This window comes from Triticum aestivum, chromosome 3B (genome assembly GCF_018294505.1).
Source record: "Triticum aestivum cultivar Chinese Spring chromosome 3B, IWGSC CS RefSeq v2.1, whole genome shotgun sequence".
Taxonomy (NCBI): Eukaryota; Viridiplantae; Streptophyta; class Magnoliopsida; order Poales; family Poaceae; genus Triticum; species Triticum aestivum.
In genome coordinates, this window is record NC_057801.1 from 491077020 (window position 1) to 491100102 (window position 23083).

The following is a 23083-nucleotide window of genomic DNA, read 5'->3' on the forward strand; positions in this document are numbered from 1 at the left end:
GGGTTCAGTGTATTATATTGTTGTTGAGCTAAAAAAGAAGAAAAAACTGATTGAAGTTGATAAAAACAGAGAATGGCTGTTTCAAAAAATAAAAACAGAGAATGGAGGTTCTATTGACCATGGGTACAAATAGGTTTATGTCCAAAATCTGGGAGATAATATATTATCCTAGAATGTACCTCTAGGAAGTTTAATATAATTTAGAAGCTCGAAGATGTACCTTTAAAAATATATGGAATGTGCAATGCAAGGGGTTTTAATCAAAATAAAAAGTTTTACCAAGAGCCTATCAATTTGGTGATTCGATGGCCCATGTAGAGTTTCAAATAACTAGTAGCTAATAAAAACTTCTAGCTCTCCACACCGTTGGCATTTTTCCTTTGTTTGTTGGGGCTGGCGCATATCTTGCTGTATATAATTTTTTAATCTTTCCTTTCTTTCAAGAAACAACACCGAAAGAATTCCATGATGAAAAATAAACATGCAATAATGAAATGCCCTCTTTGAAAAGATTTTAGAGAAATACATAAAAAAAATCTTTCAAAAGAACATGAAAGAAATAGTCATGGAACTACATACGCATTTGCCCATGGAAATCACCAACAAAATCGTCAAGTTCTACTATAACATTTCAATGAAAGTCGCAAGCGATCATATACATGTGCATACACTCACCTCCATGAACGGACACACGCACACCTTACCCCTATGAGCACCTCCGAAAGACTGAACCGGCATATCATCTTTAAATTTACGAAGTCACCGTAAGCACCTCGTCATCGACGGTAACGTCTCATCCCACTGAACGTGCATCGCCGGAAATCCTGAAATAAATCTAGAAATAAATGCGAGCACCAGGACTTGAACCCTGATGAGCTGAGGATACCACAGTCCCTCTAACCATCCAACCACATGTTGGTTCGCCCAATAAAAGTTGTTGGCTGGGCTGCCCAGGTTCACCGGGTGGCAGCTCAGCCGTTGTATATACGTATGAATCCTTTCAACAAAGAAAGAAAGAAAAAAAAAGATCGTTTGTCGTTGTTGAATTATAACAAAAGGGAATTTTGAAATTGCTATTAAGAAAACAAAAGCAGAAACAGAATTATACTAGTGTTGCCCATGGGTAAGTGAGAATTGCTCGATCTCCTTGACTCATTGATAATAATAAAATGATGGATTTCCTTGATTCATTAATCACTTGTCCACCACCATATTTTTGGGTTCAATTGCCCTTTCATCGCTCAAAAATACATGAAAAAGAGGCAGCAAATTTACACATGGTCAAAAAAAAAAGGGGGGGGGGGGGGGGGGGGGGAATACGAGAGAAAGCCTTTGCCATCTCTCGGTTTGTTAGATGGCCACTTGACTTGTAGCTTTAGCATGCCAGTGCGGCGTAGCTCTCCTCGTGTATGGTCTCCAACGTCGGTCGCCGCCTCGACAAGCGACCGCCGCTAATCCGTTGCTTGAGCTCCCCGATCTCCGCCGCAGCCGCCTCGTCGTCCACGGCCATCTCATCCAACCGGGTCGCCACCGGCGCGAGGTCCGCCTCGGCGGCAACGGAAGCCACCTCGGGCGGCGCCACGACGATGGCCGCCACCTTGGCCGAAGCGGGTCTCCGCCCATGAGCTTCCCTCGCGAAAACGGCGGCCAGGCGCGCCAAGTCCGTGGGCGCGGCCTTGGAGCCGAGCCGCTTCATGGGGAAGGCGGCGTAGACGCCCCGGAGCTCGAGGTCCTCGTCAGCCGCGAGCGCCTCGATCCGGCGCCCGGCCTGCAGCGCGCGCGCGTCGGCCAGGAAATGGCCCGGCGCCTCGAGCATGAGCTCGGCCGCCGTCGCCGGGGGCCTGACCAGCCTGAGCCCGCCGTCGGGGAGCACGACCCTGGCGCCCTTGGCCGCCCCGGGGATCCTGGCCAGCGTGCAGGACGCGAAGTTCCCCATGCCGGAGAGAGGTCGGGGATAGGATAGGATAAAGGAATGAAGGAATGAGAGTTGGTGATGACTTGCGTGTGGCTGCGCTGCCTGGGATGGGTTGCGCGGGAGATATATAGCGGTGGCGTGAGCAAACGCGTGCGATGGGGGATGCGACGACGGTGGCGTGGTGGGTGCGAACAGCGAGAGGAAGAGACGAAAGGTGAGCTGAGTGAGGAGTGGGGTGGTGGTGGCCAGGTGGGCTGGCGTCGTCGTCCGACTGGATTTGCGCGTGGGGCCGACCGACCACGGCCACGGGCACTGGACGGGAGTGAGTTCGTTCGTTCGTTCGGCTTCGGTTCGGCCGGTGTGGACGGGCTGCGGACGAGAAAGAAACCTGCACCATTACCCTGCAAAATCCACTTGTTAATCTGTGATGATCTTGGATAGTACTCTATCATCCCGCGCGGTCGCGCGTGAAATCCACTTGTTGATCAGTTACATATTACGATCACGACCAGCTAGCAAAAATCCACTTGTTGACGAGTGACATGTTACGACCAACAAGCCAAAATTCACTCGCTGATCAGTTGGAAATCCACTCGTACTGCTACAAGAAAAGATGATCAGTGATCAGTGATCGGACGTCTTGTGTTCGTGTCCTCCGCTCGACTTTGAGATCGACAGGGTGGTTCCGACTTTTGGTTGGAAAGACAAGCCACAAGGCACGGTCTGGTCCATCGAGCGGCAGCGTTTCCCCCAGTTTGATTGCAAAGGTCTCGGCTTTTGGCTGGATTTCTGGAACACTGTCGACATCATAATCAAAAATGCTAGACATACAAAGACTTACACGCTTTTACACGCTTCTTCCATCTAACAACCAATCACAAACCTCTCCTCCCCTGATTTTCAGGAGGGTAGGCCGCCCCGCTCATCTATTGACCAATCAAGATTAACAATCCTGTAAAAGCCTGTAAATCGTTTGTACGTGTAGCATTGCCGCATCATAATTGCCCCACGCAAATGTTCAAGAAACCCTAAATGTGGTGACCTCGGTGATTTGCGAGGGCACATACGGTGGAACTGAGAGATATGCAAGCGGATGGTCCATGAACGAGTATTATACTTAAAGTCAACGTACGTTGCAATATTTGATTTAACTTCATATATAGTGTTGACTTTTGATGCATCATTGGACTTCCCTGAAAACATTCTTTCATACTGTTTTTTATCTTTTATATTAAACTATAGTTTAAAAATGTACTCGGTCGAGTTTCAACATACTATTAGCTGGTCCAGTCTGCCCCCGCGTCGTCCGCCTGGGCGACTCGGGCGGCGCTCGATCCGCTTTTTCCGGCGTCGTCCCTGTGCGCCTTCCCCTCGCCGCCGCCGGTCGGCGTCATCGGGCCTTGCCCGGGAGGCTGACGGCGGCGGCGGGGTTCCGTTCCCGTGGATCTTTGGGCAACGTGTTCGACGAGATGCAGATGGCGGCTGGCGGCTGTGAAGGTTGATGCTGCAGCGGCGGCTCGGCGCTCCACGTATCTGACGGAAGCATGGCTTGGGATAACTAGGTTCGGCCGTGAATCTGGTCCACAGGCTGCTGTGTGGTTGTGGGCTAGACTGTTACCTGAAGAGCTTCAACCTGGATGATCTGCGTCCACTGGCGAGGACGGCGGAGGTAGTGGCAGCTCGTGGAGCTGCCGTCTGATACAGATCAGTCAACAACTGCTACTTGTGAGGATGTGTAGGCCTTCAAAGTGTCCCCATCCCGGGATTTTGGTGGTGCCGACAGTCCTTCTTCCCCGTCAAAGTCTTCGTCAGATGGTGGCGAGAGAAGATCTTGTCTCATCTTATCAGCTTGCTCGTACGGGCGTGGGCATCCCTCGTCACAAGGACCGTGCGCATATGCAACTACTGGAATCGAGGAAAGTGGAGGAGACGACACAAGACTACTTCGATTGGCTGGTACTTTTGTAGTACCTAGTCTCGAGCTCCGTGGTGAAAACCATAGGTTTGACCCTAGTTGGTCATATCTGGCAATGGCGACGTTCTTTTGCCTCGTTATCCTGATGAGGGCATTGCTTGGAATTGGCTCGGACAACATCTTCAGGGTGAAAACCCATGATCTAACCTTGGTGTGGTTGGATTCGGCGACGGCGGCGCTTGAACGTCGTTCCCTTCCTTGAGGCGTCGCTTTTGAAGAGCCTTTCTCATAGTCCTTGTGTTGTGAAGAGATGGTTGACGCCGATGGTCACTGTTGTATACCGTTTATCGTTGCTTTCAATTCTTCGGGTTTTCTTTTCTCCACCTAGGCATAGCTTTGGTCTTTTATGACTTTGCTCTTTGCCGAAGTGATCGTGTGGGTGCGTGTGTTGTGTTGGCTGTGTGCATCCTAGTTGTGCAGAGGCCGGGTGTGTACTCATTATGATTGTATCCCTCGATGCTACACTATGAGTCAATAAAAAAGCACCCTTTGTCGAAAAAAAATTAGTTGTTGGCAGGTACGATAAAGTTTCATCTGGAACTTGACTCTGGCCTGATGTGTTGAGTTTCAGAATTTACACCTGGCGGTATGCTTGTGCCTACACTGTGTTTGATTGGCGCATCTCTTGATGGATCTGACATGCTAGCTACTCCCTCTGTAACTTTTCATAAGACGTTTTAGAGTTTTTAGGGTTTATGACAGTGCCAAGAAAGTCTTATATTAAGTTAGGGAGGGAGTACAAGTTAATCAGTCAGGATGAGTGGCTCTCTTTCTACAAGATGATGTTGGGTCTGTTGAATATATTGTGTACGTGTATATGTGTGTAGGGCCTATCTTCTGTTTCCTTGTATAGTTGATGTTGTGGCCCACCTCTATACTTATATATATGTGCCTGGTGCACTGATCAATACATCGAGATTGCACAGCCCATATCTTGTTCTTCTACATGGTATCTATCGCAGCACGATCCTAACCCTAGCCGCCGCCGCCGCCTCCTCCTCCTCTCCATGCCGCCGTCACCAGCTGCCGCCGCCGCCGCCCTTCTTCAGGCCGCCGCCGCCGCCCCTGGTCACCGCCGCCCCGCCCTCCCCGCCTCCTCCCCGAGGCCGCCGCCGCCGCACCGAACCGCTTCCGCCTCCCTCCACCCGCGCCGTGCCCCTCCCTCCCTCCCCGCGCCGCGCCGCCCTCCTCCCTTCCCTTCACCCGCGCCGTCCTCCACCACCCGAGCCGAACCACCATGAGCTCCTCCTCCTCCACCGTCTCCAACCCGTTCGCCGGTCCCGATGTCACCCTCGTCCGCGACCTCAACATCCATGAGCGCATTCCGGTCAAGCTCGATCACACCACCGCCTCCTACTCCGCTTGGAAGCGGTATTTTTCGCTTGTGTTCCGTGAGTACCTCCTGCACGGCCACGTGGACGGCACCGTGGACTCGGCGCTCATGATCAACGACGAGGAGTGGATGATCCTCGACGCCACCATCATCCGCTGGTTCTACCTCACCATCTCCAGCGACATCTTCCACACCGTGGTGAACGACGAGGACGACGCCTATGCGGTCTGGACCAAGCTCAACGGCCTCTTCACTGACAATCGGCTACAGCGCAAGGTCCTCCTCTATGGTGAGTTTTACGGGTGCCAGCAACTTGACTCGTCCATCGATAATTTTTGCATGTGCCTCAAGAAGCTCGCCGATGAGCTCCGTGATCTGGGGGAAAAGATCGGCGATGAGCTCCTCATCAGCACCCTCTCCGGCGGCCTCAACGAGGACTTCGGAAACGCCGCCTCCAACCTCACCCTCATCCCGGAGTCCACCTTCGCCAAGGTGGTCGCATACCTCAAGCTGGAGGAGCGCCGGATGCGGGTGGCACGGACACGCGCGACCCACACCGCCCTTGTCGCCGGCACCCGCGGGGGTTTGGCCCCACAGCCGCCCCGCCCGACGCCGCCCCAGCCGGCGGCGCCTGCCTTCGCGCCCGCCCCAGCTGCCCCCTTCCCGCCGCCCCAGCCGGCGGCCAATGGGGGGGGTCGTCGCGGCGGACGCCGGGGTGGCCGCAAGCAGGGGGCGGCGGCGGTGCTCAGGGAGGAGCACCTCGCCCGCAGCAGCAGGCCCCTCCGCCGGCTCCGTGGTACGCCGGCCAGAACCCATGGACCGGCGTTGTCCACGCCTACTCCATGCCAGTTCCTCGGGCCCCTACTCCGGGCCTTCTCGGCACTCGGCCTCCGTCACACCAGGCGTACTACGCCGCACCGCAGCCCTATGCAGCGCCCTACGGGCAGCAACCGCCGCCAGGTGGGCCGCCGCTGCTGTCCCTGACGGCTGCGCCGCCCCTCCCGCCGGCACCGTGGGACCCGGCTCTTCTGGCGGCTCTCCACACCGCTCCTTCCCCGTCCAGCTACACCGGCGGCGGCGATTGGTACATGGACAGTGGCGCCACCGCTCATATGGTGGCGTATCCCGGTAACCTCCACACTGCCCATCCTGTCCACACCTCCAACCGCATCACCGTCGGTGACGGTTCTTCTCTTCCCATCACCCATATTGGACATACATATTTTCCGTCTAACTCCACTCCTATATCCATGTCTAATATTCTTGTTTCTCCTGAACTTATTAAAAATCTTGTTTCCGTTCGTTCTCTTACACGTGAAAATCCGGTCACTGTTGAATTTGACGAATGTGGTTTTTCTGTTAAGGACGCTCGCACGCGGATGGTGCTCCGCCAATGTGACAGCCCCGACGAGCTCTACCCGGTTCACTCCGCCACCTCCACCACTTCCGCCGCCCCTATTGCTCTCGCCACCGGAGTGGATCTCTGGCACGCTCGCTTGGGCCATCCTAATCCTGCCACACTTCGCCACATACTTCGGAGTTTTTCTTTCACGTGTAATAAGAACGAGGATCACTCGTGGCATGCATGTCGCCTCGGCAAACATGCTCGTCTTCCGTTTAGGCCTTCTTCCTTTGTTGCATCGTACCCGTTTGAGTTAATTCATAGTGATGTTTGGATATCTCCTGTTGCAAGTAATACGGGCTTTCTTTATTACCTTGTCATTATTGATGATTTTTCGCATTATGTGTGGACCTTCCCGTTGCGCCGCAAGTCGGATGTTATATCTGTGACGCCCCCGATTTAATCGTACACTAATCATCCACGCAAATGTGTACGATCAAGATCAGGGACCCACGGGAAGATATCACAACACAACTCTACAAATAAAATAAGTCATAGAAGCATCATAATACAAGCCAGGGGCCTCGAGGGCTCGAATACAAATGCTCGATCATAGACGAGTCAGCGGAAGCAACAATATCTGAGTACAGACATAAGTTAAACAAGTTTGCCTTAAGAAGGCTAGCACAAACTGGGATACAGATCGAAAGAGGCGCAGGCCTCCTGCCTGGGATCCTCCTAAACTACTCCAGGTCGTCGTCAGCGGGCAGCACGTAGTAGTAGGCACCTCCGGTGTAGTAGGGGTCGTCGTCGATGGTGGCGTCTGGCTCCTGGACTCCAGCATCTGGCTGCGACAACCAGAACGAAAGGAAAGGGGAAAAGGGGGAAGAAAGCAACCGTGAGTACTCATCCAAAGTACTCGCAAGCAAGGAACTACACTACATATGCATGGGTATATGTGTAAGGAGGCCATATCGGTGGACTGAACTGCAGAATGCCAGAATAAGAGGGGGATAGCTACTCCTGTCGAAGACTACGCTTCTGGCAGCCTCCATCTTGCAGCATGTAGAAGAGAGCAGATTGAAGTCCTCCAAGTAGCATCTCCAATAGCATCGCATAGCATAATCCTACCCGGCGATCCTCTCCTCGTCGCCCTGTAGAAAAGTGATCACCGGGTTGTCTGTGGAACTTGGAAGGGTGTGTTTTATTAAGTATCCGGTTCTAGTTGTCATAAGGTCAAGGTACAACTCCAAGTCGTCCTATTACCGAAGATCATGGCTATTCGAATAGATTAACTTCCCTGCAGGGGTGCACCACATAGCCCAACACGCTCGATCCCATTTGGCCGGACACACTTTCCTGGGTCATGCCCGGCCTCGGAAGATCAACACGTCGCAGCCCCACCTAGGCAAAACAGAGAGGCCAGCACGCCGGTCTAAACCTAAGCGCGCAGGGGTCTGGGCCCATCGCCCTGAGCACACCTGCACGTTGCGTGGGCGGCCGAAAGCAGACCTAGCCTAGTGGCGTTCCAGTCCAATTCGGCGCGCGCCGCTCCGTCGCTGACGTCTGAAGTGCTTCGGCTGATACCACGACGTCGGGATACCCATAACTACTCCCACGTAGATGGTTAGTGCGTATAGGCTCGTAGCCAGACTCAGATCAAATACCAAGATCTCGTTAAGCGTGTTAAGTGTCCGCGAACGCCGAACAGGGCCAGGCCCACCTCTCTCCTAGGCGGTCTCAACCTGCCCTGTCGCTCCGCCACAAAGTAACAGTCGAGGGCCGTCGGGAACCCAGGCCCACCTCTACCGGGATGGAGCCACCTGTCCTTTCAGCCCCCTCGTCAGAATCACTTGCGGGTACTCAATGAGCTGACCCGACTTTAGTCACCATCTGTATAGTATGTATGTATGTATAGTATATACCCGTGATCACCTCCCAAGTGATCACGGCCCGATAGTATAGCAAGGCAGACTGACAAGAATGTAGGGCCAATGATGATAAACTAGCATCCTATACTAAGCATTTAGGATTGCGGGTAAGGTATCAATGACTGTAGCAACAATGACAGGCTATGCATCAGAATAGGATTAACGGAAAGCAGTAACATGCTACACTACTCTAATGCAAGCAGTATAGAGAAGAGTAGGCGATATCTGGTGATCAAGGGGGGGGGCTTGCCTGGTTGCTCTGGCAAGAGAGAGGGGTCGTCAACTCCGTAGTCATACTGGGTAGCAGCGGTGTCCGTCTCGGTGTCTAGCGAGAGAAGAGGGGGAAGAAACAATAAATATAATGCAAAAAATGCAAGACGATGCATGACATGACAAAGCGTGGTGCTAGGTGTGCCCTAACGCGGTACGAGGTGGTACCGGTGAAGGGGGGAAACATCCGGGAAATTATCCCAGGTGTTTCGTGTTTTCGGGCAGAGGAGCCGGAGGGGAAAAGTTGCATGTTTGCTATGCTAGGGAGGTGTGGCGGACGAACGGGCTGCGTAACCGGAATCGTCTCGTCGTTCTGAGCAACTTTCATGTACAAAGTTTTTTCATCTGAGCTACGGTTTATTTTATATTAATTTTAAAAGATTAAAATCATTTTTAGCATTTATTTTAAATATTTTAATCCAACATTATCCAGAACAGTGCACGCTGACGTCAGCATGACGTCAGCAGTCAACAGAGGCGTTGACTGGTCAACTGACGTGTGGGTCCCGTTTGTCATTGACTGTTTAGTCTAATTAATGTTTAACTAATCTAATTACTGTTTAATTAAACTAATTAGTTAATTAGGTTAATCTAATTATGATTAATTAACTTAATTAATTCCTTAATTAATTAATTAATTTAATTATTATTTAATTATTTAATTATTTTTATTAATATTTCTTTTAACGTTTCTGGGGCTGGGCCCCACTTGTCATACTCCAAGGGGCCCCAGTTGCCAGTGGCACATAGGCCACTGGAGCGGGCTTAACAGGCGCGGTCGGGGGCGCTCGCCCGAACCGGCACGGGCGAGGGGAAACACCGGGGCACCGGCGCCGGAGGTGGCCGCAGGGGGGGTGCGCGGGCGGGAGCGCTGGGGGCCAGCGCCGCTTGGTAGGGGCGGCACGAGCGGCCGGTGCAGGACGTGGGGCGCGCGCGGCCAACGGCCAGTGGCGACGCCAGGAGAGGGGCGAGGCCATGGCCGAGACGGCCGGAGCAGGGGAGTTAGTGGCGCAAGGCGGGGCCGGAGGCCACGGCGCCGGCCAGGCGGCCGGGACGGCAAGCTGCGGTGGCGGGGACGCACGGCGAGGTGGTCGGGGGCAACAGGCGCGGGTCGGGCGAGCCCAGTGCGCAGCCGGAGCGCGGTGGTCGTGCGCGGGCGTCGGGACGGCCGAGGTGAGCGCGAGGGAGAGGGGGGGAGCTCACGGTGGGGGAGTAGGGACTAGGGCAGTGGGCTCGGGGCGGTCCGACGAGGTAGATCGACGACGGGGGCGAGGTGGCAGCGACGGCAAATGGCGTCGGGTCGACGACGAGGCGAGGCCGCGGCTTCACCTGGGCGCCGCGTGAGGGAGAGGAGGGGCGAGGAGTCCGGGAGGGGCGGCGCCGACGCCGGCTTGCATCGGGCACAGGGGTGAGGCGGCGGGGCCGAGGCGGAGATGAGGAGGACGGCAGCGACGGAGGGGTGGCTCCGGGCGGCGGCGAGGTCCTCCTCCCTCCATCCCGATCTAGTCGGGGGAGAGGGGGATATTTTCGTGGGGGGGGGGAGGAATCGTGGGGAGAGTGGGGAATGGGGTTAGGGTTTCTGGTAGTGGGGGGGGTTATAGCCGGGGGTGGGCCGGCTGGGCTAGGTGGGTTGGCCCAGTTGGATGGCCAGCTGGGCCGAGGCCCAGTGAGGGGGGGGGGCTTTTAACTTCTTTTGTTTTCTTCTGTTTTTATTATTTTTCCCTTTTCTATTTTATTTATTTTAGTTAGCGAAACAGCTTTACAAAAAATATAACCCCTACTCCTAAATTAGCATAACAACATAGGCCACCTACTCTAAAAAGTTTGGTGATTATATAAACTAGATTAACATTTGTTTAGTATTTAAAAACATTTAAAATAATTGTTTTGCTGCTGTTTTACCCATCTCATATTATTTAAACATTTTATGCATGTGTGGTTTTTCCCCCATAATTATCTATGCAATATTTGGTTCACTCCGAACATTTTAGTTTTAATATTTGAAAGCTTTTATTGTTTGCCTATTTTTCTTAATTTGAATTTGAATTGGTTTCGAACTAACTCGAGATTAGCAACTATAAACGAGGTGACGTGGCGTCATTAGCAGAGGGTCACTGTAGCTTAATTACCCGGGCGTCACAATTCTCCTCCACTACAAGAAATCTCGTCCCGAGATTTAGGAGCGGGAGTAAGGGGGAAGGGATTTGGTTACGAAATTCTAACGAATCTTCTCAGTCTTGGTTGCTCTTCTCGAAGAGGTCGACCCATTATATTGATGTCTTCCTTTCTCTGCTTCAGGTCATCATGATGAAGTCATCATCCTTTCTTCGGAAATTTCATCGTACTAACGAAAGATTAAGGGGGTATACCGAAGAATGGATCTCTGCAGGGTAGATTATCTGGTAGACAACAACGAGGAAGGTGGCGGAAAAGTAACTCTCGAATTGAAATTTAAGACAATATCGAGAGCAAAGCAAGAAGGTGCAAAATAGAAGTTTCAAGCGCATAGGCAATCGTTCGTTGCCTGAAGCGAAGTGTGAAAGGGGTTCAAAGCAATGGGAATAAGTATTGCGTCTAATACCAAATTGATGATCTCATCAGAAGGTGGCTCGTGAATTACACACGAGGCCACGCGTGAGGAATAACTTTGGGAACAGGGGGTGTACAGGAGAGTCAGGTTTCGATCCTGTGGAACTGTGGGTTATGGGCCCACCATGTGGGTTAAAAGCGGGAAGGCGATAATATTTGCACGATCAAGATAACAAGGTATGTCAGAGGATAGCCTGTGGGTTTTGTTGTCAACAATGTCGGTACCAAGGGCGAGGGACGAAGAGAACCATTTTCCTGCTCGTTGAACGAGGCGGACCAATAGGTAAAGTTCTCGTCCATCGGCGGTTACCGGAAGTCATCAACAGTAGAAACAGGGTTACACCAGACAGGAAGGTACACCGCGGTGTTTACCTAAGCAGGGGATTACCACTGCTCGGTTAAGTAGTTTACAAGTAAGTTTGAACAAAACAACGGGAAGGAAAATGTGCTTAAACACGTATATCAGGGGTATATCCTTCCCAAGGGCAAGCAACGCATGATATTCATGACGGGATATAGCGTAGAAAACCCTTTAGGAAAGGGAAGAGAAATTTTCATGACATTACCCATTCAACGGAGTTTGGATAATTGGGCAGGAAACATTTAACATTGGGTTTCAAATGTTCTTGTTGAAAATTGGAGTACCATAGACATGCTTCGAGATAGCATTGACATGGTCTTCATGTGAAGATCAGACTCTGGAAACACGAAGGATCCATCAGGAATAACTTGTAGAATAAGTCTTACAATTTCCTCATGGGTGAATGGATAGCCTTGCTGAAAAGGAATGACATCATGTTACCGGGTCATCAAAGGATCAATATCATAACTCTTGGAAAGTTGTCCTAACCATCATATCTGACGGAGATTCAGGTATGATTGGTGTCAGGATACCTCAGGCTCAGGATGCCTGAGAAGAAAGGTGCAACACCAATTGACGGGATGACACTGTAAGATTCTCGGGAAATGAACTATGAAGTGACTTCCGTTAACAAGAGTTCATCATTAACCCAAGGAGAGGACAAGGAGGTGTCTGGTGAACTCAGCGGCAATTCACCGAGATTCCCAAAAGATGGATTTCCACCATTAAGTGAACAAGGAGATAACATTTGTCAGATCAAATGATATAAGGAAGTATGCTCGAGGAAAACATACACAATTAAACATTGGTTGAAAGGTGCGCCCGAAATATGGGTTGGGTTGCACGACCAATGTCAGAATGGTGATTCAATTAGCGAAGGACTTAGAATGAACTATCGCCCATTCACTTCAAAGCAATAGGGTTGCTAGAAGTTTTGAATTCACACGTCATAGCTCCATTGTCGGTATTCCGGTTGAAAACAATACGGGGACCAAGGAATGAACGAAGATGGCAAGTAGTATTATGATATCAAGAATTATTAAGAGGTGGTGAAATTCTCACCACATTCTTGACAAAAAGAGATGGTAATACTTCCGAGGTAAGGAAGATCAACTGCTGGGTAGCAGTGATCTCAAGGTTTACACAAAACACGAACAAGTTGTGTTGAACGAAAGGCAATAAAGTGGTCGATGAGAACAGGAATCATCGAGGGGCAAGGATGGTATTACCCATCATGAATTCAATTGAATTCCTGGAAGAGCTCCTAAGGTTGATGATGATCACGACACAATTGTCGAGAGATTTCATGCAGATGTAGTCAATCAGCGACGACATCAAGTCAAAGGAATGATGAAGCAAGAGGTTATTGGAACCACAGTTACAACACAAACTCGAACTCAAGCTTGTTGTTTAAGGTGAAAGGGTATGACGAGGAAAATCGACGTAAGGTTAGTTCATCGTCGAAAATTGGTGCTCCGAGAATAAGGACCAGGTAGCACCGTTAGAATCGTCACGACAATGATATAGCCAAACAGGCTAGGAATGGCGTGATCAGGTACAAACTCATACTTATAGAAGCTTACTGAAGAGTTGTTGAACCGTAGGGCGGACTCGGTTCAGTTATCGGTGTCTTTGAGTGTTCAATAACTCCGAGCCCATGAAAAATTGTAATCGGTGAGTATGTAGTACTTGATGAAGAACTCATAAGAAATTATGCAGTTCCAAGATAATCTCGAGATACCAGGTGGTAATACTCGACGACAGATCAAACTAGAAGTTGAACTGGGGTATTGCTCTATAGAAGACAAGTGCTTAAACTTGCACAGGACATGATATTTAAAGGAGAACATGGTCAGAACCACGATTGCAAAAAGGCCAGATCTCAGATATAAGATGAACTTATACCAAGGGAATAATTGATTTTAAAAGAAGCTTCGATGAGAGATGTACATCGTGTCCATGGGCATGAACGCAAAGTTCAAGGTCGACTCCCACTTCTCCAATGCACAACCTTTCATTCACTTCTCGCGCTCAATGAAGTTGTAGTTTTGAAATTTTATCTGGCAAAATACCAGAAGAGTACGACTCGTGAAAACTTTCGAGTTCACACATATTAAGGAAGGCATAGGTTCAACCCATCGGGGCATCTTAGAATCCTATACCAGAATTTTTTGAAGTAATTAACTCAAGCTCGAAGGCAGAGCATGGTTGAGAAAGCAGACGATACAATTTACCAAAGGCATTATGTATCCGAGAAAAAGGCTCACAAGTTTATTGAATATGAAGGGCGTTGTCAGATAAAATCCAACAAAGGAGCTGGTGGTCCACAAGGGATCTGACGTGAGCATCGGTACTCAACTAGAGGAAGCAGATTATAGAAACAACTGACTAACTCAATTGTCAAATGCAAAGGAATTATGTTTTTCAAATCAAGGGATCAGAAGCAATGCTCTGATTAGGGGTGGATAAGTTGAATAGCCGTAGGGTACAATCGAAGACAATTGGATTGGTTGAGAACCAATTCCAGTAAAAGAATGGCAGCTCAGCCGGAAAAGTAATTTATAAGGATCAATGATGATTGCGTGTATTCGCAAACATATTGAGTCAACAGACTCAAAATGGTAATGACAAGGAATGTCAATATGACTACGAGACTTATGGGATTAACCATAATGCGAGCAAGCAAGAATTTCAAGAGCCAAAGGCTCCAAAGGATTTTCAGAAGATCGAATAATATTTCGAAGACTTTTGTGAAACTCATGAACAACTGGGGATGAGCGGATACTCGATAATTGCAATAATTAACCGTAGGGGTATTCAGGTGACAAAGAACAGCAAGGCAGTAAGCTCAAAGTATTATCGAAACAACGACGAGTTTTCAGGTTATCTTGTAATAACAAGACCAACTGGGGATGAATGTAAGAATAACAACTGCAAGTAGTTATCCATAAGGGTTTGCGGTGGAAGGGGAATTGCAAACGCGATGAACACAAGTTCTCGGGTTAACAGCGGAGAGTATCTTCAGGGTCTTCTGGTGCAGCAGACGATCATCAGTAACAAGGGGCTCTCCGGGTGGAAGTGATAACGAGATCCTATTGTTAGATTTAGTAAACTTCATTTAACCCGAATAGAAGAGAGATCAGAGTCCCAGAGTATAGGTCGAGGAGTAAAAGATCCTACTACCACCCAATGGCGACGTGGGCCCGTAAGGCACACAGCCAAGTTAGTAAAAGTTTTGTAATGTCTAGACTCGACTTCGGCCAAGGAGTTGGAAGGGGGATTCCTACAGGCAGTCGGCTCTGATACCAACTTGTGACGCCCCCGATTCAATCGTACACTAATCATGCACGCAAATGTGTACGATCAAGATCAGGGACTCACGGGAAGATATCACAACACAACTCTACAAATAAAATAAGTCATACAAGCATCATAATACAAGCCAGGGGCCTCGAGGGCTCGAATACAAGTGCTCGATCATAGACGAGTCAGCGGAAGCAACAATATCTGAGTACAGACATAAGTTAAACAAGTTTGCCTTAAGAAGGCTAGCACAAACTGGGATACAGATCAAAAGAGGCACAGGCCTCCTGCCTGGGATCCTCCTAACTACTCCAGGTCGTCGTCAGCGGGCAGCACGTAGTAGTAGGCACCTCCGGTGTAGTAGGGGTCGTCGTCAACGGTGGCGTCTGGCTCCTGGACTCCAGCATCTGGTTGCGACAACCAGAAAGAAAGGAAAGGGGAAAAAGGGGGAAGAAAGCAACCGTGAGTACTCATCCAAAGTACTCGCAAGCAAGGAACTACACTACATATGCATGGGTATATGTGTAAGGAGGCCATATCGGTGGACTGAACTGCAGAATGCCAGAATAAGAGGGGGATAGCTACTCCTGTCGAAGACTACGCTTCTGGCAGCCTTCGTCTTGCAGCATGTAGAAGAGAGCAGATTGAAGTCCTCCAAGTAGCATCTCCAATAGCATCGCATAGCATAATCCTACCCGGCGATCCTCTCCTCGTCGCCCTGTAGAAAAGTGATCACCGGGTTGTCTGTGGAACTTGGAAGGGTGTGTTTTATTAAGTATCCGGTTCTAGTTGTCATAAGGTCAAGGTACAACTCCAAGTCGTCCTGTTACCGAAGATCACAGCTATTCGAATAGATTAACTTCCCTGCAGGGGTGCACCACATAGCCCAACACGCTCGATCCCATTTGGCCGGACACACTTTCCTGGGTCATGCCCGGCCTCGGAAGATCAACACGTCGCAGCCCCACCTAGGCAAAACAGAGAGGCCAGCACGCCGGTCTAAACCTAAGCGCGCAGGGGTCTGGGCCCATCGCCCTGAGCACACCTGCACGTTGCGTGGGCGGCCGAAAGCAGACCTAGCCTAGTGGCGTTCCAGTCCAATTCGGCGCGCGCCGCTCCGTCGCTGACGTCTGAAGTGCTTCGGCTGATACCACGACGTCGGGATACCCATAACTACTCCCACGTAGATGGTTAGTGCGTATAGGCTCGTAGCCAGACTCAGATCAAATACCAAGATCTCGTTAAGCGTGTTAAGTGTCCGCGAACGCCGAACAGGGCCAGGCCCACCTCTCTCCTAGGCGGTCTCAACCTGCCCTGTCGCTCCGCCACAAAGTAACAGTCGAGGGCCGTCGGGAACCCAGGCCCACCTCTACCGGGATGGAGCCACCTGTCCTTTCAGCCCCCTCGTCAGAATCACTTGCGGGTACTCAATGAGCTGACCCGACTTTAGTCACCATCTGTATAGTATGTATGTATGTATAGTATATACCCGTGATCACCTCCCAAGTGATCACGGCCCGATAGTATAGCAAGGCAGACTGACAAGAATGTAGGGCCAATGATGATAAACTAGCATCCTATACTAAGCATTTAGGATTGCGGGTAAGGTATCAATGACTGTAGCAACAATGACAGGCTATGCATCAGAATAGGATTAACGGAAAGCAGTAACATGCTACACTACTCTAATGCAAGCAGTATAGAGAAGAGTAGGCGATATCTGGTGATCAAGGGGGGGGGCTTGCCTGGTTGCTCTGGCAAGAGAGAGGGGTCGTCAACTCCGTAGTCGTACTGGGTAGCAGCGGTGTCGGTCTCGGTGTCTAGCGAGAGAAGAGGGGGAAGAAACAATAAATATAATGCAAACAAATGCAAGACGATGCATGACATGACAAAGCGTGGTGCTAGGTGTGCCCTAACGCGGTACGAGGTGGTACCGGTGAAGGGGGGAAACATCCGGGAAATTATCCCAGGTGTTTCGTGTTTTCGGGCAGAGGAGCCGGAGGGGAAAAGTTGCATGTTTGCTATGCTAGGGAGGTGTGGCGGACGAACGGGCTGCGTAACCGGAATCGTCTCGTCGTTCTGAGCAACTTTCATGTACAAAGTTTTTTCATCTGAGCTACGGTTTATTTTATATTAATTTTAAAAGATTAAAATCATTTTTAGCATTTATTTTAAATATTTTAATCCAACATTATCCAGAACAGTGCACGCTGACGTCAGCATGACGTCAGCATGACGTCAGCAGTCAATAGAGGCGTTGACTGGTCAACTGACGTGTGGGTCCCGTTTGTCATTGACTGTTTAGTCTAATTAATGTTTAACTAATCTAATTACTGTTTAATTAAACTAATTAATTAATTAGGTTAATCCAATTATGATTAATTAACTTAATTAATTCCTTAATTAATTAATTAATTTAATTATTATTTAATTATTTAATTATTTTTATTAATATTTCTTTTAACGTTTCTGGGGCTGGGCCCCACTTGTCATACACCAAGGGGCCCCAGTTGCCAGTGGCACATAGGCCACTGGAGCGGGCTTAACAGGCGCGGTCGGGGGCGCTCGCCCGAACCGGCACGGGCGAGGGGAAACACCGGGGCACCGGCGCCGGAGGTGGCCGCAGGGGGGGTGCGCGGGCGGGAGCGCTGGGGGCCAGCGCCGCTTGGTAGGGGCGGCACGAGCGGCCGGTGCAGGACGTGGGGCGCGCGCGGCCAACGGCCAGTGGCGACGCCAGGAGAGGGGCGAGGCCATGGCCGAGACGGCCGGAGCAGGGGAGTTAGTGGCGCAAGGCGGGGCCGGAGGCCACGGCGCCGGCCAGGCGGCCGGGACGGCAAGCTGCGGTGGCGGGGACGCACGGCGACGTGGTCGGGGGCAACAGGCGCGGGTCGGGCGAGCCCAGTGCGCAGCCGGAGCGCGGTGGTCGTGCGCGGGCGTCGGGACGGCCGAGGTGAGCGCGAGGGAGAGGGGGGAGCTCACGGTGGGGGAGTAGGGACTAGGGCAGTGGGCTCGGGGCGGTCCGACGAGGTAGATCGACGACGGGGGCGAGGTGGCAGCGACGGCAAATGGCGTCGGGTCGACGACGAGGCGAGGCCGCGGCTTCACCTGGGCGCCGCGTGAGGGAGAGGAGGGGCGAGGAGTCCGGGAGGGGCGGCGCCGACGCCGGCTTGCATCGGGCGCAGGGGTGAGGCGGCGGGGCCGAGGCGGAGATGAGGAGGACGGCAGCGACGGAGGGGTGGCTCCGGGCGGCGGCGAGGTCCTCCTCCCTCCATCCCGATCTAGTCGGGGGAGAGGGGGATATTTTCGTGGGGGGGGGGGAGGAATCGTGGGGAGAGTGGGGAATGGGGTTAGGGTTTCTGGTAGTGGGGGGGGGGGTTATAGCCGGGGGTGGGCCGGCTGGGCTAGGTGGGTTGGCCCAGTTGGATGGCCAGCTGGGCCGAGGCCCAGTGAGGGGGGGGGCTTTTAACTTCTTTTGTTTTCTTCTGTTTTTATTATTTTTCCCTTTTCTATTTTATTTATTTTAGTTAGCGAAACAGCTTTACAAAAATATAACCCCTACTCCTAAATTAGCATAACAACATAGGCCACCTACTCTAAAAAGTTTGGTGATTATATAAACTAGATTAACATTTGTTTAGTATTTAAAAACATTTAAAATAATTGTTTTGCTGTTGTTTTACCCATCTCATATTATTTAAACATTTTATGCGTGTGTGATTTTTCCCCATAATTATCTATGCAATATTTGGTTCACTCCGAACATTTTAGTTTTAATATTTGAAAGCTTTTATTGTTTGCTTATTTTTCTTAATTTGAATTTGAATTGGTTTCGAACTAACTCGAGATTAGCAACTATAAACGAGGTGACGTGGCGTCATTAGCAGAGGGTCACTGTAGCTTAATTACCCGGGCGTCACAATATCCACCCTTGCCGCTTTCTATTCTTACGTTCTCACGCAGTTTGGTCGACCCATTCTTGCGTTGCAGACAGACAACGGGAAGGAGTTTGACAACACCGTTGTTCGTAATCTTATCACCACACATGGCACGATTTTTCGTCTCACTTGCCCGTACACCTCGCAGCAGAACGGTCGTGCTGAGCGCATCCTTCGCACTCTTAATGACTGTGTTCGGACTCTTCTCTTTCATGCCAATGTGCCTCCGCGCTTTTGGCCCGACGCTCTAGCCACCGCTTCTCTCCTCATCAACATCCGTCCATGTCGTACTCGCGGGAACTTTACACCTCACCATCTTCTCTTCGGTGCACCTCCCTCTTATGAAGGGCTTCGCATCTTCGGCTACCTGTGCTATCCTAGCATCGCCGCCACTGCGCCTCATAAGCTCGCACCTCGCTCCGTCACCTGCATCTTTCTCGGCTACCCACCTAACACTAAGGGCTACCGCTGCTACGATCCCGTCTCCCATCGTGTTTTCACCTCCCGACACGTTTACTTTGATGAGATGGTGTTTCCGTTTCAGCAGCAGGTACCCCTTGTCGTCTCGTCGCCGCCGGCCACCGGCGGCTCATCGACGACCTCGTCAGGTAGACGATCCCGTCTGGCTCGTGGACCGCCTCCGGGCTTTGGCGGTCCCCGCTCCCTCCTGCCGGCGCCCACCCACTCGGCCTCCTCGGCCGGCTCCAATGGCGCGGCCGGCGCCCCGTCTTCACCCGCCGCCCCCGACTCGGGCGCCGCGGGGTCGGGCGCTGCCGGCTCGGCCGCCTACTCCGCGGCCTCGACGCCGGCCGTCTCGCCGGCCCCGACGCCGGCCGCCTCGCTAGCCGCGACGCCGGCCGCCTCGCCGGCGGCGACGCCGGCCGCCTCACCGGTGGCTCCGATGGCTCCGTCCGGCCCCGTCACCCGCGCTCGCGCTGGCATTCATCGTCCGAGTCTCCGGTACTCGCGTGACGAGTACGTCCTCGCCGCCTCCGTCGTGGAGCCGTCGCCCATTCCTGCATCCGCTCGCGCCGCCCTCCGTGATCCTCACTGGCTTGCGGCGATGCAGGAAGAGTTCGATGCTCTTCAACGGAACCGCACCTGGACCCTGGTTTCCCGGCCTCCTCGCGCCAACGTCATCACTGGCAAGTGGGTCTTTCGCCATAAGACCCGCTCAGACGGTACTCTTGAGCGCTACAAAGCTCGCTGGGTGGTCCGCAGTTTCCGCCAGCGTGCTAGAGTTGACTTCACGGAGACGTTTGCCCCGGTTGTCAAACCGGGCATGATCCGCATCGTCCTCCAGCTCGCCGTCTCCCGCGGCTGGCCTGTCCACCAGATGGATGTCTCCAACGCCTTTCTCCACTGCCATCTTGAGGAGCAGGTGTTTTGTGAGCAACCCACCGGCTTCGTCGATGCCTCACTTCCCGGCCATGTGTGCCTGCTGTCTCGCTCTCTTTATGGGCTCAAGCAGGCACCCCGAGCCTGGTACCAGTGGATCGCCGGGTTTCTTCAGACACTGGGCTTCAGCGTCACTCGCTCGGACGCCTCACTGTTTGTCTATCGCCACGGTGACACGACTGCATATTTGCTGCTTTACGTCGACGACATCATCCTGACAGCCTCCTCCGCAGCCGTTCTTCAGCAGATTACTCTCCGGCTGCGTGACGAGTTTGCTATCAAGGACCTGGGTGCTCTACATTATTTCCTTGGCATTGAGGTCGTTCGGCGTCCGGACGGTTTCTTTCTTCATCAGCAGAAGTATGCACATGAGCTTCTTGAGCGTGCTGGCATGCTCAACTGCCATCCTGTTGCTACTCCTGTGGACACGAAGGCCAAGGTCTCTGCTCTTGAGGGGTCGCCTGCGTCGGATGTTCCTTTCTACCGGTCTATTGTCGGTGCTCTACAGTACTTGACTCTCACCAGACCGGATCTTCAGTATGTTGTACAGCAGGTGTGTCTCCACATGCATGCCCCTCGTGACTCTCATTGGACTCTCGTGAAGCGGATCCTTCGCTACATCCGCGGCACGATGTCCCTCGGGTTGACACTTACGGCGTCCACTTCTCTGGAGATGGTGGTTTACTCCGATGCAGACTGGGCCGGCTGCCCCGATACTCGTCGGTCCACCTCTGGCTACTGCGTCTACCTCGGTCCTTCCCTCGTCTCGTGGTCGTTCAAGCGACAACCCACGGTTTCGCGCTCTAGCGCGGAGGCTGAGTACCGAGCTGTGGCCAACGCTGTCGCTGAGTGCACCTGGCTACGACAGTTACTTCAGGAGCTACATCACGATGTCTCCCAGGCTACGGTTGTCTACTGTGACAACGTCTCTGCGGTGTACCTCTCCGCCAACCCCGTTCATCATCGCCGGACTAAACACATTGAACTGGACATTCACTTTGTGCGCGAGCAGGTGGCTCTTGGACGCATGCGGGTTCTCCATGTGCCGACCGCTCAGTAGTTCGTCGGTGTGATGACGAAGGGACTGCCGACTTCTACCTTTGAGGAGTTCCGTTCCAGTCTCTGCGTCATTGGCGCCGCTTCGACTGCGGGGGGTGTTGAGTATATTGTGTACGTGTATATGTGTGTGTAGGGCCCACCTTCTGTTTCCTTGTATAGTTGAGGTTGTGGCCCACCTCTGTACTTATATATACGTGTCTGGTGCACCGATCAATACATCGAGATTGCACAGCCCATATCTTGTCCTTCTACAGGGTCGATCTTGCATCTATCTATAGTGCAAGCAGGCAACGACACTGACCGCCCAAATGGTTCACCGACCATAATAACATGCGATGCAAGTGGTGCGATGCAAGAATGGCCGCCAAGAGGTACGGCATCTCCTGGCACCCCTGCCCCCCTATGTTACCACCGACGAAGTGGCATGCTTCTTCATGTTTGGCGGTATTGATGTGAAACCTGAACCTCACCACCGACGAGTACTATCTCACTCCTTTGAAAGAATTCCGTTTCGCACACAAAATACTCTCTTGAAATTCATTTCTTTTCTTTTCTCATCAAGGACCATAGGAACACAGGCTGTAACCAACTTTCTGGCGATCTACAGGTGCACTCTCCACACCCCTCCTCTCTGGATGAAGACCCGAGACCAAGAGTGGCTTCTACGCCCAAGTCAGTCAGCTAGCTTTAAGTAAGCAGTACGCGGCAGGTCAGTCATTGCTCCAACGCAGTAGGGCAGGGAGCACGAACTCGACCCTCCGGACCGTCAGTACAGGGAACACGCAAACGGAAAGAAGAGAGAAACAAAATCTTTGAGCTGACAGACGGCACGGACAGTGACAGTGGGTGTGAAACCAGCTACTACGAGGTCGTTCAAGGGCTACAGAAACCGACCCGGGGGGGCCTCGATCGCGCAGCAGCTTGACTCCGACTCCGTGGCCAGGTGTGACTCGCTTGACTCCTCCTCCGAATCAAAAATCACATGACCCAAATCATATGCTAGTAGGAGTAACATGCGTGCTCCTACGCACCTACAGAATAGCACTGTCCGCTGCAACTTGCAGAGGCGAATCGATGCGCGAGAATTGATGTCACGGGCGAAGCTGCCGGGAAGGGATCGCGATCCCGGCGGCTGCTGCAACTTGCGGAGAGCTAGCGCATGACCCCGTGGCCTGGCACATGCAGCTGCGCCTGTGCCTGTGTGTGTGCGTTGTTGCGCCGGTGCCGGGCCGTGTGGACTTGGCGGGGCCGGGACGGGTGCCCTCGGCGTGGGCGAGAGCGTGCACGGCGCCGGTACGTGTGTCCGGAATGGCAAAGCCCGCGGGGCGCTGGCTTCCGGTGGTTGGTTGCGGGGGCTAATTATGGGCCGGAGACGTGTCCGCGTCACGCGACGCTGGCCCCTCCGTACCCGGCGTCTCTGTTGTACTCGGCATCCGCCGGTGCCGCACTGCTGTTGCCTTGAGTTGGAGGGCCGCTGTCTGTCAATGGCCATCGCCATCGCCATCGCGTAGCCACCGCGCTGCGCGATGGTTGGCAGAGAGTCGGGAGTGCGAATGGTTGGCCTCGGTCGCAGGCCTGGTTCGTGGCCTGCGCACTCAGTTTCAAGTAAGTGCTACGACTTTGGTGCGCGGCTGCTGTCGAGGAAAAACAGCTAGTAATCTGTGGTTGTTAA

General features: G+C 52.2%; 1 protein-coding gene across 1 annotated transcript; it reads right to left on the reverse strand.

Moving 5' to 3' along the window:
- Positions 1 to 1155: 1155 nt before the first annotated feature.
- LOC123065582 (uncharacterized) lies at positions 1156 to 2028 on the reverse strand. The gene has a single exon (XM_044488833.1). The coding sequence runs from the start codon at positions 1934 to 1936 to the stop codon at positions 1376 to 1378; it is 561 nt and encodes a 186-aa protein (XP_044344768.1). The 5' UTR covers positions 1937 to 2028; the 3' UTR covers positions 1156 to 1375.
- Positions 2029 to 23083: the final 21055 nt, after the last annotated feature.

What these genes read in the sequence shown, in the direction of transcription:
- LOC123065582 (XM_044488833.1), bottom strand. Translation starts at nt 1,936, where the DNA reads ATGGGGAACTTCGCGTCCTGCACGCTGGCCAGGATCCCCGGGGCGGCC.